The 15836-nt window shown below is 41.0% G+C and overlaps 1 protein-coding gene across 2 annotated transcripts in view; it reads left to right on the plus strand.

Moving 5' to 3' along the window:
* The first annotated feature begins 2580 nt into the window (after positions 1 to 2580).
* SIK2 (salt inducible kinase 2) overlaps positions 2581 to 15836 on the plus strand; it is a 57999-nt gene continuing 44743 nt past the window's right edge. For both annotated transcript variants that reach the window (XM_086766151.1, XM_086766152.1), the window contains exons 1-2: positions 2581 to 2782; positions 12799 to 12915. In XM_086766151.1, coding sequence (XP_086622277.1) covers positions 2633 to 2782; positions 12799 to 12915 — 267 coding nt within the window. In that variant the 5' untranslated portion in view covers positions 2581 to 2632. The remainder of the gene's footprint in view (positions 2783 to 12798; positions 12916 to 15836) is intronic.

The following is a 15836-nucleotide window of genomic DNA, read 5'->3' on the forward strand; positions in this document are numbered from 1 at the left end:
TCCTTGGTCTCTTCTCTTTTTCTTGGCAGACACTAAGCGTCTTTTAGGCACTGAAAAACAGATCAGAGGGAAAAGCTCAAGCCAGATGTTGGAGCTTAGGTGTGTAAACATGTAAAGCCATATTTTGGTAACTGAGTGTGTGCCCTGGTCTCTTGAGCTGCTGGCTTATTGAACTCGGGCAAAGTCAGCTGCATGTGCTAAGCATCCCTGGGAGTTATGAGAAGGCGAGGTAATTTTATAATTTCCTTTCTTTGAGAGCTCCATTCAGTAGAGCATCATAGCTGCAGAGGAAAGTTGACCACGAGAGGGCATGTGTGCTCCACAGTTTGTGTCATTCAGCCGATTGCTGAAAACGGCCTGGAAGAGCTACTCTGTACCAAGGTTTGTGAGAAGCACTTGAATCACTTCTGTTGAAGTGCAGCAAAAGCCATCAATGGCCGTTAAAGGCTGTTGTACAAAGAATGTTTTTGTGACTGCGGCTCCTCTAGCAGCGTTATTAAGAAATGTTTTTATAACCTGAACTTTCAGGCCAAAAAATGGCATTGTGGCACGCAGCACAAGAAAGTTTCTGCAAAAGTTTTCTATTGCAAAGACAAAATCTGACCTAATTATTTATTTTGCACCAGTCTTGTGAGATTTTACATAGATGAAACTGAGTAGGAAGCAAACATTTTATTACTAAAACTTTTATGTAGAATAAAGTGAGAATTAATATTAGGCAATATTTTGCACAATGTAGAAAAAGTTACTTTTAACACACAAAGCTTGTATCACACTAGAATTATTGTCTGGTCAGTGTTTCAGATTTCTGAAAAAAATTAAGCATCCTATAGGGTGAAAGGGGAGTGAAATTTCACAAGTAGTAGTAGCTCAGGATGACGCCATTTTCTATTCAAGTAGGATTATGGTAAGCTTGCTCATGCACCTATCAATCGTTTAAAAGGGTGGATGTCTGACTAACTCTATTCATCAGTTAGTCATTGCCAGAACTTCTTAAGGGGGTAAATAGAACAGTAACAGCACGGTTATTATTCACAGCAGTCTAAGTCAGCAGCGTCATCTCAAAATGTCATTCCTTAGAGGAATCTCATGAAGTACAAGTGCAGTGAAGGACAAGCATTAACTTTTCACAGAGGTCTTCAGTTCCCTTTGCAGAACAGTGGTTGCTGTTTGACATAACAAATTTAACCAACTTGCGACAAGTATGAGGCAGCTTCAGATGTAAGACCTGTATACAAAGGGAAAGCAAGAGATAGAAGTTTGTTTCTTGCTTTCTTCCACTCGCTTCTTATGACCACATGCTGTTTTAAGCTGTATTTGCATCCACTGCACTCTGTTTGTAAAAGATCTGTGACTGTTGCTGAACATGCAGCTGATTGAACAGACACGTGTGCTCTTGTACCATCAGCTTTTGGACATGTCTTGTTTAGTCAGTGGAATTAAGCAAAGCCTCCAGGGCCTCTAACCGTTTTATGTCAAAGGGCCTAACAAAGATTCCAAATCTGTCTTTCCAAGTGTATAGGAAATAAATAGAATGGGATGGAATAGAATAGTTCAGTGGGAATAAACCTATAACAATTGTCTAGGCCAACTCCCTGACCACTTCAGGGCTAAAAGTTAAAGCGTGTTGTTAAGGGCGTTGTCCAAATGCCTTTTAAATGCTGACAGGTTTGGGGCATCGACCACCTCTCCAGGAAGCCTGTTGCAGGGTTTGATCACCCTCTCAGTAACTAAATGCTTCCTCATGTCCAGTCTGCACCTCCCCTGGCACAGCTTTGAGCCATTCTCACGTGTCCTACCTCTGAATTAGAGTAAGAAGCGATCAGCACCCTCATCTCCACGTCCCCTCCTCAGGAGGCTGTGCAGAGCCATGCGGTCGCCCCTCAGCCTCCTTTTCTCCAAACTAGACAAACCCAGAGCCCTCAGCTGCTCCTCACAGGACGTGCCTTCCAGCCCTGTCACCAGCTTTGTTGCCCTCCTCTGGGGGCATTCAAGGACCTTTGCACCCTTCCTAAACTGTGGGGCCCACAACTGCACACAGTACTCAAGGTATTATGCAACGCTGATCGGGATTTGGGGAGGCTGATGAACTAAGAAAAGGCATCTTTCTGATTGGGAATGACTTGGCCCACTGGAAATGCTGCTGTCAGGGAGAGGGTACTTCTGTCAGGAAACTATGCGGAGTACCCACAGAGTCTCTGGTCCAGGTGCAGCAGCCCAAGCTCTTCTGGCAGCTTTGGGGCCGTGGAGACTCCGATTCCGAGAGACAGCTGGGCCGGACCCGCTGTTTCTCCTCCTGGTGGCCTCAGCCCCTCTCCCGTGCAGAGCCGAGAGCAGGAGGGGGAGCTTGCCCCCGGCCGCAGAGGGATGGGAGGGATCCCCAGAGCAAGGCGGAGGGTCCAGAGCAGCGCGGAGGACCACGAGAACGGCCTAGAGCTGACCGGGAAGTGGGGGGCAAGGCCCGGGCGACCGCCCCGCCGCCGTGGCTACGGTTGCCATGGCGAGGCCCCGCCCCCGCTGACGCGCGCGGTGACGCGCGGTTGGTGGAGGAGGGCGGAGGGGGCGGGGCGGCGCGGCTCCAGGGCGCCGCAGAACAGACCCGGAGCCGCCGCCGCCGCCCCCCGCGCCCAGCATGGTAATGGCCGAGCCCCGGCGGCCCCCCCCGCTGCTGCTCCGCGGGCTCGGGCCCGTCCGCGTCGGCTTCTACGACATCGAGGGCACGCTGGGCAAAGGCAACTTCGCCGTGGTCAAGCTGGCGCGGCACCGCATCACGCGCAGCGAGGTGAGGCGAGGCGGAGGGGGCGGCGGGCCGCGGTCGTCGCCCCCCCCCCGCCCCCGCCCCGGCCTAGCCCGGCCGGGCCCTTCCCCACGGTCCCTGGGGCCTCGGCCGGCCGGGTGCCCGCAGGCGCGGGAGCTGTCGGGGTTTGGAGGCGGGAGGCGGCGGCCGTAGTGCTGGGGGGGGGGGGGGGCGGGCTGCCGCAGGCTGTGGAGGGGGGAGCTGGCCCAGCGGGGCGCGGAGGGGCGGCTGGCGTTGGGGTGACGGGGCTCCGCTCCAGGCTATGAGGCGGCCCCGAGGGCCGCGGGGCTCCGCTCAGGAGCGGAGGGTTTTATAGGGGGGTGGGCTGGAGGGCTCGGCGGGAGGCCAGCGGCAGAGCCGTTGCAGGCTGCTTGTGCCTTTTGTCCCTTCCAGCGCTGGAGCCTCCTCCTGTAGGGGAGGCGGGTATTTTATTGACTTGAGGTGTTCGGCTGCGGCCGGGCTTTGGAGCAGGAGCTCTGGCCGCCGTGCTTGTTTTCTTGCTTTCACCTTCCTGGCAAGGGCAGCGATAATGTCTCCGAGTCTGGCTGCAGCGGGGTGCCCCGGTGGCTCAGGCCGCGGGCGGTGTGGGGCTGTCCCGGGAAGGATGCTCGGGTTGAGAGGATGCAGGGAAGGGCAGCTGTTGGCTTAGTTCGTGAGCGTAGCCACCCGAGAGTGAGAACTTTCTGCTAGTAGGGAAGGTTCAGACCTTGTGTTGTGCCTCCTTTCGTGTCCTGAATGTTTTATGGTTTCCTGACCTGCGAATTTTTGCAGATGAGCAGTCCTTTTACCTCGTAATTTCTTTTGGCAAAGGAACTTTTGTGAGCGTGTGTGCGTCCTGAATGCTTCAATACATCATCCTGCCAGTTAAGCAGATTCAACCACTTTTAGTCTCTTTGTGCCCCCCCCCCCCCCAATATGTTCCTTGGTGATTGCTAGCGTGTAGTTGTTAATATTTTACGCTTTACATTAAAAAAGACTGTAAGTCCGTGTGGATAAAATGTATCCATGTTTACTTCTTAAAAAACAGGTATCTAATGAGAGTAATGGCTTTGAAAGATCAGCTTCCTCTTGTATTTTCTTCTTAGGTAGACTTAGTCACTACACCTAGAGGTAAGCTTTTTGTGAGGCTCTATTATGGTTGCTTTCATTGTTTACTGAAGAAGAGCTTACCGTGTTGCTCTGTACTAGACAAGAGTAAATAAAATATTGTCTGAAGTACAAGGTAAAAAACTGAAAAGACCTGCAATTATTCACTTATTGTAGTCATGTGGTACAATCGTTCCTTACAGGAATGAAAAATGCCCTTAGTTTGGACTTCAGTTAAGGAAAACAAACCTGCAATGCTAACATTGTTCAGGCCGTGCAGTGATGGATGAGCTTTGCATCCCAAGCATTAAAAGAAATTTATCTTGTTGTCTTACTTATGAAGTTTCACAATAAACTGTTAAGTATTTTAAATCCTTCCTTGCTATTACTGAAGAGCCAAGCAAAGATCCTGCAATGTTAGTGTTCTCTTCCCAAGTTTGATGCCATATACCAAACTTCGAAACGCTTTACTTCAAGATAGTAAGTCTCTGTTAACTTTTTAGTTCTCATTTCTTTGGCAGACTGTGGGGATGAAAACTTTAATCTTTATTTTTATTTGTAATTTTAGGAAGTGTATTTGTTTAGTATTGTTCAAAATAATAAAGGTTACAGAAAACTTAAAGCTCCCGAACTCCAGTATGATTTTTTCCATCTATGTCCTAAGAACTTGCTGGATTCCATTGCATTCTAATACAGTCTTGATTTTTTTAAAAGCAGCTTTCCTTTGCTGAGGAGGCTTGCGTCCAATCTGAAGCCTTTTTATATTCTGCATGATTTTTACAGCAGATTAACCTGTGCTGGAGTCTTCTGTCAAGGTCTTTCATTTTTCAGTACAGCTACATTTACTTTGTGCAGTAAGAAATACAGGAATGTTTATCTGGAACTTAATTGCTGAGTTAGTTGCTGGAAGTATTTACATGGTCTTTGAGGAAGAGGAACTCTATTAAGATCACTTCTAGTGTTGTCAGGGGAGATTAATCCTAGCCAAATGCTACTTTGAATAAGCCCTTCAAGTTTGGACCACCTCACTTGATTTTGTGTTAGTTCATTATGAGCATGAAGTGTAAGTCCTGCTTATTAATGTTTCTAGATTGAGGGCTATTCACATTTCAAGCTTATTCTAAACTGTTGCTTAAATTTCTTGAGTTGCTGACTTCTCACATTCATCTCTGCCTTTATTAATCTTCCACTGGAAGAATATTTAGCTTATTAGGTTCAGGAAAGGCTGTACCTGCGTACCAACAGGTGTGTAGTGCGGGAAGATCTGCACTATGTTGCTGTTGAGACTTGCTTAGAAAGCCCTTTTTAAAAGGACTATTTCCTTGTCTGAGTTTCTCCTGAGTCTCTCTAATTGAACCCTTTAAATTCGGAACCTGTTTGTTGTTGGGATTTTTTAGCACCAGTACTTGGAATTTTTTTTATATGTCTTTGACCTATAAAAATATTTGCCTTTTTTTTTTTTTTTTTTACATAACTCTGACTAGCCTGTCAAAATAAAGAAAAGATGAGCTCTTATTACCTTGAAAGGTCAGCACTTATGGATTATGTACAGAATCCATTCTTTTTATGGAAAACCTACATATCAGAATATAAAATGGTAACTTGAACTGAAAAATAGTAAAAATAGTTGCCATAAATTGTTAGCAGAAGATACACACAAGACAAGGTAGTAGATGGTGTGTGCAAACTCAGAAATCATAACTTGAATCCTATATTAATGCAACACTAAAATTGCATTACTAAGTAGTCAAACAGAAAGCAGTGTGAAAGTTAGGGAAAATGGGGGGATTTGTATCTATTTGTAGTAACAGAGGTAGTTCATGACCCTCTGTAATGACACTCCATATGGGGTGCCCCAGAGGGGGGTTACGTGGTTGAATGTGACCTTTGCTTTGCTTGTTGTTTGTGTGTTTGTTGCCAGTTAAGTTAATGACACGTGCTTTCCTGCCATGCTAATTTATCCTGCTGCCGAGAAATCCTGTGATCTCAGGGTAACTTTTGTTAATGAGGCATGCACAAATAAGCAAAATGTTTCTGCGGAAGGAGGAGACTAAGAAAAGAGAACAAAAGTAATGAGAAGCATAAAGTACAAGAAGATGGATATTTGCTTCTAGTGAAAGAGAGTGATGTGTGAAATAATGAACAGTAATTAAAAGCTCTCTGAACAGATGAAGGTACTACATAGAAAAAAGCAATACACTTTAAGGATGAAGGAAAGTCTTTGTGAATAGGCTATGTGTGAAGGAGTCACATTCAGCACCCACCCCCAGAACTCTGTAAATAATATCCCCTAAGGATTAGTTATCTACAGAATACTAGCCATTGCTCCTCAGGTGAAAACAAAACGCTTCTGACTAGTATGTCCTTACGGTTCACAGTTATGCTTTTAGCTGTCTGGTATGTTAAGGTGGTTTGCACTTAACTCTGAAAATTACCAGGTCCTGAGAGAAGGTGTGATAGTAATTAAGATGCGAGTGTGCCTAGGTATGTGTAAAAGTGAATGATAAAAGTAGAGACAGCAACTCCCTGTGCTATACGGCATGCAGTTTAGGTTAGTGGAGTAATTAATTGGGAAAATTACACTATTAAGAAACAAACAAAAAAAAAACCCAAAACCCAACCAAACCAAAGGCTCGGGGTGCTGATTTAACTGCTTGCAGCTGTGGGCTCTCTAGAACTGTTGCAAGGAGGAGAGGAGGAACACGTATCAGGAGGCAGAGTGTGGGAGCTCACAGGTGGATGGGGTTGAGCACAATGTGCTGCGCCCTAAGGGAGGTTAACGCTTTTCTAAATCTCTGGTATCCAAACACTTTGCTGTTGCAAATTGGAGTTGCTCCAGATTGCAGGAAGCTGTGTTTGTTAATTTTAATGCCATTTTTCTACTTTTAGGATATATTGGGTTAACAACTCAGATTTAATTTCTGTAACCTGCATGAAACCTTAAAGGTTGCACTGATGTGGACGAACCTCTTTTTGTATGTTAACTTGTTAGGCCATGTTGGGAGGGGTGTTATGGTGTAGGGGCTTTTGAGGGGAGGGGTGTGTATGTGGCTTTTTGGTGTGTGTTTTTGGTGTTTTTTTTTTTTTAAAGACCAGACCAGTTAGATAATTAAGTGAATAATATTAAAACAATTAAAATTGAAAGCTGGAGTAGCTGAAGGATAGAATAACTCTTTTTTTTTTTTTTTTTTTTGACAAGCATTTCACCTTCACTGCTGACAGTTTCAATTCCCAGATGTCAGATGAGGATTCAGCAAAATGCAGTTCTCTAGGCCTTTAGTAGAAGCGGGAAGGAAGTGTGTGCTACTCTTAAAATATTTTTAAATTAGAAGAAATCATGAAAGTTGTAAAGATATTTTGGAATTTAAGTCTTTAAGCAGTAAAAACTGGTGATAGGGGAAGATTAGGGAAGGAAGGGGATTCCCTCTTTTTTTTTTGGTCATTTAAAGTTTGTGCTAATACTATGTATTGATGTTTGGTTAGGATTTTTTGGTTTGTTGTATTTTATTTTCCTTAGCAGAAGTGGTACCTATTAAAAAAAGCCAAAACTAGAGTCACAAAACTTGTGTAATTGTCCTTAATTTGGCATGTGCCTAATTGGAGTTGGTAATGATTGACCATAGTAGAGAAATGAGAATTCATTTCTATGCGCAGTTAGTCTCTCTGCGCTGTCTTCAAAAGATGAAAGTGATGTCCCAACATCTCTGCAAGATGCTAGTAGTTGTTTGCAAGCTATATATTCAGGAACAAACCAGACTTTTCAGATAAGGAATTGTTCCCTATCTTGAAGCAGCTTCTCCACCTCTAAGAATTACTTCCCTTTTTCCTGTCATCATGACACAGCTGAGATTATGGACAAAAGTGAGCTGTTACTGTTGAATGCACTGTTCCTTCTCACATCATTATGAAGAAGTTGCTGGATGTTAAGTATTTCCAAGTGTGTTTTCTCTAAATCGTCTATGGCTCTGGCAGGATGCATGAAAATCGAAGATTTAGAATAGAGTGAGATATCTAATCTGCATTTGACTGTGGAAGCAGTGGTGCCAGCTGCTACTATGCTGCTTCTCCTATAGGAGCCTGCCAATATGTGCACATATATAATATACACATTGAGAGTTGTACGAGGATTGCAAATAGCGAAATTTTTTCCTTCAAGTAGGTACATCCTTTTACCTTCTACGTTCAAAACCAACCACTAAATAGTACCAAATAACTCCACGTTATAAGAATTCAGTATTAACTGACTTAATAAAGAGCATTTTATTAATGCTGTCATTACTGTCTTGCAATATCTTCATAAAAACGTTTTGTGTAAGTATTCATCCAAGTCCTTGATGCATTGTTGAACCTGAATACCCAGTGTGTAAACAAAACAGATCTTTCAGACTCCAAAGCTATAAATGCAGAATACTTTAATCAGTGACATGTGTTAGTGTTACAATTTTGGGAGTAGCTGAGTGATTGTATAGACAATATAGAATGTTACTCTGTGCCTTTGTGAAGCATTAGCCTTCTGTGACTTCTAAATCAACCATCACTTGTGGTCTGGGGGGAGGTAAGGAAATGTTTCAAAACTATTGAAAGAGTATTTTTCTGGAGCCATTCTCATCCAAGATATGTGTTACCTGAAGACTTGTTTTCTTGCTCCCACACCTTCAGACGAAGGATTTGGTTTCAGTCTTCCAACGGTTTTGGGAATTGTTGTGTTTCTAACTGAGTGCAGTGAGGAGATAGGACAGGAAACTTCTGGAAAAGGAAGAAAGTAGGAAACACTGGTACATGAAGCACTGTTCTTGGCCAGAAAACATAGTGAAGGTTATAGCAGGATTTGTAGCCGTGCTTCCCAAATTTATAAGACTGATTCTTTTTTTAAATGCTTCTTTACTCTAATGAAACTTTACTAGTGGTTGCTCAGGAAGTAAGATCTGTTCAAGGATTTTAACCGTGTAAAGATCAAAAATGTCTTCTGCACATTTTTATATAAAATTATTTACTTCTGAGTAACCAAAGTGATTATATAGTTGCATAATCTTATTAACCTTGGAAAACATAAAACTCTAGTAGGCACTTATTATTAAGAAATTGACATGGAAATGGAAGTATTTAATTGTTAAAACTGAAGAAGGACAAATGAGTTATCTAGGTTTTTCTAGGGAAATGGATACTCTTGTTATCTGGGAAAACCAAGTTTAAAAACTTTTTTTTTTTGTTGGAACTTTATGGATGTTAGAAGCTAGAAACTGCAGTATTCAGAATAATACTTGATATCTCTGGAGGAAGTTGGCAAGATAGACACTTGTACATAGGCTTAGAAGAAGCTGTATTTGAGATAGTTGTACTTTCAGTAAAAGGAACACTCAATTTTTAAGAGCAAACTGTGGAAATTCTGAACTATACTGGAAAAAAAAAAAGAGTGAGTGTACTTGTAAAGCTAGATTTTTTTCACAAGGTGAAGGTGATGGGAGTCGAGTTTCGTTGGAAAAAGTAGCACTAGCAAGCCACACAGTCGCAGAATTCTCCCCCTCCCCTCTAGGAGGGGGTGAGAAGTATAGAAGAAGGAAATATAAATATTTGTGCTGATCAAACTGATGATAGTCTGATGGATAGATAAACAGAAAGCAGGCTGCTGTTGGATTTTTGTTTGTTTTGGGGTTTGTTCTTGTTTTGTTTTTCAAATTGTCCAAACCCCTCTTATTTATTACTTTGCTGCAGTTTCACTTTTTTACCTCCTCTTTTGTGCTAGACCTAACGTCTTTTCTTTGAAGTCCTGTATAGCTCTGCTTTTATTGCTTTTCTGTACTGCACACATTTCCTATGTGCAAGAACAGTAAACACGAGAAAGATACTGTATTTTTTGGCTTGCATTTGGAGAGAGCTTCGTAAAACCCCTAGCTCTGGGGAAAAAATGCAGAGTGATTGTGAGGTGAAATTAAATGAACCAGAGCCAGGGAAGGAAGCAGTCTTAAAAGTTGCAACTGATACAAGTTTTAGGTAAAGCTTTTACACTGTATTGTCTATGTGAAGAAATAAGGAGGTGGAGGAGAAACTGCTGTAAATACATCAAGTTACTGACAGGCTGATGCTGTCTATGTAAGTCACTGTTCTAATTTGATTGTCATTAAACTGTAAATACCAAAAAAATGCTGCAGGATTTTTTTGCATTACTTTAGATCAATGAGGGAGGCATTTAGACTTTCCTGAACACCTGGTCTATCCAAGATCGGAGATACATCCTTCAGTCAAGTGACATGGTATTACTATTTAGTGATAGAAATGCAAGATTGCTACAGATCAATCTTTTCATTGGTTTGTAAATAAGAAATAGTGGGCTCCATGCCTCTTAAATCTGGAGGTCAACCAAGTAACAGGTACAAACTTGGATAGATGTGGAGAATGAAGGAGAAACTAGCTTGTCTCTGATTCCAGAGAGACAGTATAAAATAAGTTAGAGGAAGTGGAGAAATGTGACACACGGGTTGTTTTTAATAAATATTTCCTGATGTATGTTTAAGAATTTGGTCTGGTTTTAGTGGTTTGGTTTGATTACTTTGACATTTTGTAACTTTCTAGTGAAGTAATTTCTTCTTAGGCTAATAAATTGTGCCTGCAAAAAATAAACAATAACCAGAAGTCATTTTATTAGGTGTGATCTTAAATTAGGCCAGGGAGACTTAAAGGTATGGTTTTTGTGTGGTGTTTTTTCTTAACCTGCATGATTATGTGATTGTTTGCATCTTCTGCTGCCACATGGCATGTAATCAGACCAAATAAGGTATCAGCTTGCTGTTCTGCCTTTGTAAGTGAGCAAAAGAGAGAACCAGGTGAGAGAATGAGCAGTTGCTGTAGGGAGTAGTCAAAGGGAGTGCAAATCTGGCAAGACCAAGTGGAAAGTATGCATTTGGATAGTTGGGTCCCATGCATGTTACTGTTCTTCTGCCTGTCCCTTTTTCCTTGCATGTGTGAAGCCGGGCCTTTGTTATCAAGTTTTATACATATACCAAGTGTAAGAGAGCTAATTAATATTGTAGTTGGAAGGATGGGAGTTGGATGAGGAGGTAACAAATAGGAGCAGAAGCAGGTGATCCACATGTTTTTATTTGCATGGCTTATGGATAGTGTCTTCATAGGCAAAAGACAGAAACTTTCAAAAGGAGATCTGTAATCTTTTAGGACTTGCCATCTTGACTGTCACTGTTCTGTATGCTTCTCAGTGTGCAACGTAGAGTGATGTGAAAGAGGGCAGAGTTAGATGCATTATGGAGAGCACTGTAAATTCAAATAGCTAGCAGAAGACAACAGAGGGAAGCATGTTTTGAAAAGATCAGGATCCCTGAAATTGCTGTATGTTATATTAGAATAGCAGGAAGTTGCAGAGAGCGGAGGAGGAGGAGGATAGCAGTGTGGAGGGATTGAATACCCTTTTAGGCACCACTTCTTCCAAAGTGTCCGCTGTTACCTCTTGAGGAATAAAGGCTATGGAGTAACTTGCGAGTAATGGCGAAAATGTTGTGGGATGTGAACCTTTTTTCTTGTTTTCTGTCTAATGGCTATATCTACTATTATTCTTATAAATTTGTATTGGTTTTGATAAATCTAGTTTCAGTGCATTCTACATTAATCGGACATTGTTTAAAAAAAACCCCACACCTATCTTTTGGAAAAAAGTTTTTAAAGATTGCTTGCTTTGAAAAATAGTCTTGTTTTGCTTCAGCTATGTAAAAGTGCATCCTGCATTTTAAAAACGAAAAAAATTTTTAACTGATTACGAGGCTAGATCAATTTATTCATTCGTAGCAGAATCTTCTTTTTCTGGTGGTTTGGGAAGACGAGTGACTTTTGAAGAAGTTATCAAGCAAAAGCATACTGAAATGAAGTCAATAAATAGTTAATTCTGAATTCAGGTGGGTCCATAATCAGCCATACTGGAGATAATGAGGTTCACCTCCTGTGAATTTTTGTCTCCTGCATAGCAGCTGTCTTCTATAGTTCAATAGTTTCTGAAATGCTGTTATAATTGGAAGCATTTGTGTGACTTACATTGTTTGCTCCTGCTTCAGCATTAATAATGTGATATTCAGGGTGAATAAACACCATTTATATACTCAGTACTTTTAGTATTGTTATCCTTTGCATGACTTTTATAGCAGCTACATTTTTCTTCTTGGTTTAATTTTTTTTAAAATGTGTTCTGTTTGAAATTTTTTGGTCTCTTAAGCATGTGTAGTTATTTGCAATTCACTTTGCAGGTATTGGCTACAACCAAGGTTAATAGGAGCTTTTCTAAACTAATTGAGATCTGTTTGCAAGGTGTGACTGACAGACGTACTTGTACAGAGTTTTTTCCCCTGAACAGATGAACTGCAGATGTTCTTCTATAGTAGCATATTAATTACTGTTCAAATAAGCATGTAACAGTTGAGGCTACATGGATCCACCATGTTTTAATTATTTGTGCGGAGCTAACAGTTTTTCTTTTAAAATAACATTTTTAATTTGTGAGATTCAAATTGGCTGCCCTGGCTCCAGAAATGGATGCTATTAGGCTTTTTAAGGAGATTTTTGTCTTTACAACATTTCTCCATGAAGGGTCCTCAGTTGTTCACACCTGCTGCTGATAGAAGTGTTCTGCACCTGGGCTCATTAGAGCACTGACCTCCATCAACTGTTCTGTCTTCCATTTCTTGTAAAACTTTCCTTTTTTGACATGCTGATATAAGTGATAGTGCTGCAGCCACTTAGTGGGACTACTGACATGTTTAATGTTGTGCTTCTATATTTTGAAGTGTGGGATGTATATTTCTGAGCTAGAAGAAAGCCCCCTTTATCTGGGATAACATTATTTGCTTTATGATGAGGATAAACTGATGATGAAAACATTGGGGAGTTTTAAACTCACTTTTGCTATTTGTCTGCAGGTGGCAATAAAAATCATTGACAAATCTCAACTGGATGCTGTGAATCTGGAGAAGATCTACCGAGAAGTGCAGATAATGAAAATGCTTGATCATCCACACATTATAAAGCTCTACCAGGTATGGTTAGCTGTATCTTTTTTCCCTTTTTTTCCCCTTTCTTTTGATCCTGTATGAACAGTTTGCTCTACACCATGACTTCTGGCACATCAGCAGTCCGTGACAAGCTCAGCTTTTGTGGAATTGACTTGCGTTGGATAACTATTTTAACTTTTTTGAAGGTACATCAGTTGTGGTCTTTTTCATTCTGTCATATCAATTAGGCTGTGTGTGTTAGATACTCAAGTGTACCTGAAACATGCTTAAAATACACAGAAGGTTGTAAATTTTGTTAGTGAAGGAGCTGAGTTGGAAATACTTGGTGATGAGACTTTGCTGTCTGTTAGTAGACAAGGTACTATGTGAGCTAGAGCAGAGTAGGAATATTCAGCGCAATATGTCTACAGTGGGTACTAGCTGGGAGGATCTGTGTGATATAGTGGTTTTCTGTAGTTAAGTCTTGGCTCAGAGTGCAGATTGAGGAGTATTTGCAGCCTTTTTTTTTCTTATCCAAATATGATAACACATGAGGATACATAAATACAGATTGTGCAGATGTGCTTGTGCTGTAAATGCACACACCAGGCAAGAGCTTCCCAAACACTTTATCTTGAAGTGCATTTACTAGGAGATGGATAACAGGTTCTTTGGATTTATTTTTGCTGGAATCTTGCATTTCACTTGTTGTGGGTATGGACAAATTGATATTTATCCTAAAGTGAATTATGTTGTGGAATTGAATGCATCCCTTTATAACACAAGGGATGAATAACTATGGTGCAACAATGTGTATTTATCTAAGAGAGAAACCTGCACTTGTGATAACGCATACAATTGCAGACAATGAAAACTTTTGAAGGTTTTTACTTGTGATATTTTTTTCAGTGTGCATAGCTTGTGTAGTAAAATATAGGTTAGTTTTATATTGTTTCTCTTCCGTTTCATTTTCTGCTTCTGCCAGCATATGGTAAATGTTTGAGGCTGCTGGCATTTCTGCTTCTTGCTTTTAAGGCTTTCCTGAGAATATTCCCTTTGGGCTCTGTTTGTTAGTGTTCTGTTTAACAAATTGCATGGTGCTTCTGAGATACTTTTCCTTGTTTCAAATAAACCTAGCTCAACCATCAAACAAAGATTTGTGCATGCTAAAACCAAACTTAGAATATAAGTTCATTTGACAACATCTATAAAGACAACATGAGCACTCGGACCTATGGTGTTGGAGTTGTTCTACTGAATAAAGACAAAGACCCTGGTTTAGACTTGTTTAGCTTTAATTTGCTGTTACAGGAAAGAGACTGGCACTTTCTCTTTAAAATATCGATTTGCTGAGTGGATCAGGCCTTAGAGAGTTAAATTTCTGACTACCTTGAGTAATATCTATCACAGTTCCTTCTGAATCAATGACAAAACGCAAAAATGGTAGTGGCGAATCTAAGAATAGTTAAATTAAGTTTGGAGGTGTGCAAGATCTCTTGAAGAGGAGGGTAATGGTTAGGTGGTGCGTACCCCTTTACTGTTGAGAGATTGGCTTGTTAGAAATGCATTTGGTAGACAGATGAAATTATTTTTTAAATAGCCTTCAATCAAATTATCTCACTAGTTTGCTTGTATAATGTGCCCATCACTGTACAGTGTCCACACTACAAGTTTCTTAATTGTCTCCTGTCAAGGAACTACTGGGGATTTTCAAGAGTTAAGTTATGAAGCTAGCAATCTTGGCTCAATTTAGAATGGTTCCATGTATATGTAATTCACAGGCTGTTGTAGCTTCCTATCTCCAAATGTTGGTTTACAACAGTCTTTACGAACTGTTTTGCCTTCCAGATACAGCCATCTCAGTCATAATATGCTCAGCTGTTGTAGAATTAAACAAGGGTGCAGGAGAGACTGAAGAACTGCCATCTTGTTCTGTCTGATGGCTTGTTGGTTTTCTGGTAATTCTGCTGGTTTTATAGCTATACATCTTTCAGGATTTTCCTTTTTTTTGTAAGCATTCCTCTAAAAAGTTTATCTGTGAGCGGTCTTTTACTACTTTGAAACTTGTGCATAAATAAAATGCAAAAATCAAATTCAAGAAGGTCTTAGCCACAGACAGCTCAGGCTGAACTATTTTACAGTAGTTATTGAAATAGGCCCCAAGTGTGCTGGGTGTTGAAATTGTTGTATTGTACTAAATGGAAGTACTAAATGACTTCTTTGTTTTGAAGTAGAGGATTTTCACTTTCAGTGTATCTCTTGATTATGCTATTTGTACAATGCATTCCTGAGTAGCTGTTTAAGCAATTGAGGAGATCATTAGGAAGAAAGCTGCAAGATAACTGACTGGGCTGCCTTTTCCCAACTTATGTCATTGAAGTATGGAATTTTGAACTGTTGGGTGAAATCTTTCTGTTCAAGGCCATGAAGAAGTGTTCATGGAAAACTTTTTCAGCCTTTCCCTTATCCTCTTTCTTTTTTCCTATCTATCTCTATTCCTTCCAGCCTCCCATGTTTCTGAATTGTCAGTAATCTGTTCTTGTAACAGGAAGGCTAGAACTTACCAGAAGAGAGAGCAGAAGATGCTTAAAGTTTGGTGGGTTTTCTTCCTCCCCCCACTAGAGGATATATTGAGATGTGGTAGTTCTGTAGCTGTACTGTCCCATTGTACAATGGGATCCTGTGATGTGGTGCTTTTACCTGAATTTTGCCAGGTTTAAGACTGCCCATTTGTTTGTGTCTTTTTTTTTTCTTTCTATAACTAGTGAACTGTTGGTAACATAGGTCAGCGTCATCCCCAGTCTTCTGTCCCAAGCACCAGCCATCAGCATGTTAGAGAAGTTGAGCAAGGGAACTACTGTAGGCCAATTCCTTAAATGAAAGTCTTTAAACTGGCTGCTGAGGATACTGTCATTTTGTGTTAGTCACTGGTGGCTGAGAATCCTATCCACCTCCTCCTCTGTACA

The sequence above is a fragment of the Chlamydotis macqueenii genome, chromosome 24 (assembly GCF_036417535.1).
Source record: "Chlamydotis macqueenii isolate bChlMac1 chromosome 24, bChlMac1.mat, whole genome shotgun sequence".
Taxonomy (NCBI): domain Eukaryota; kingdom Metazoa; phylum Chordata; class Aves; order Otidiformes; family Otididae; genus Chlamydotis; species Chlamydotis macqueenii.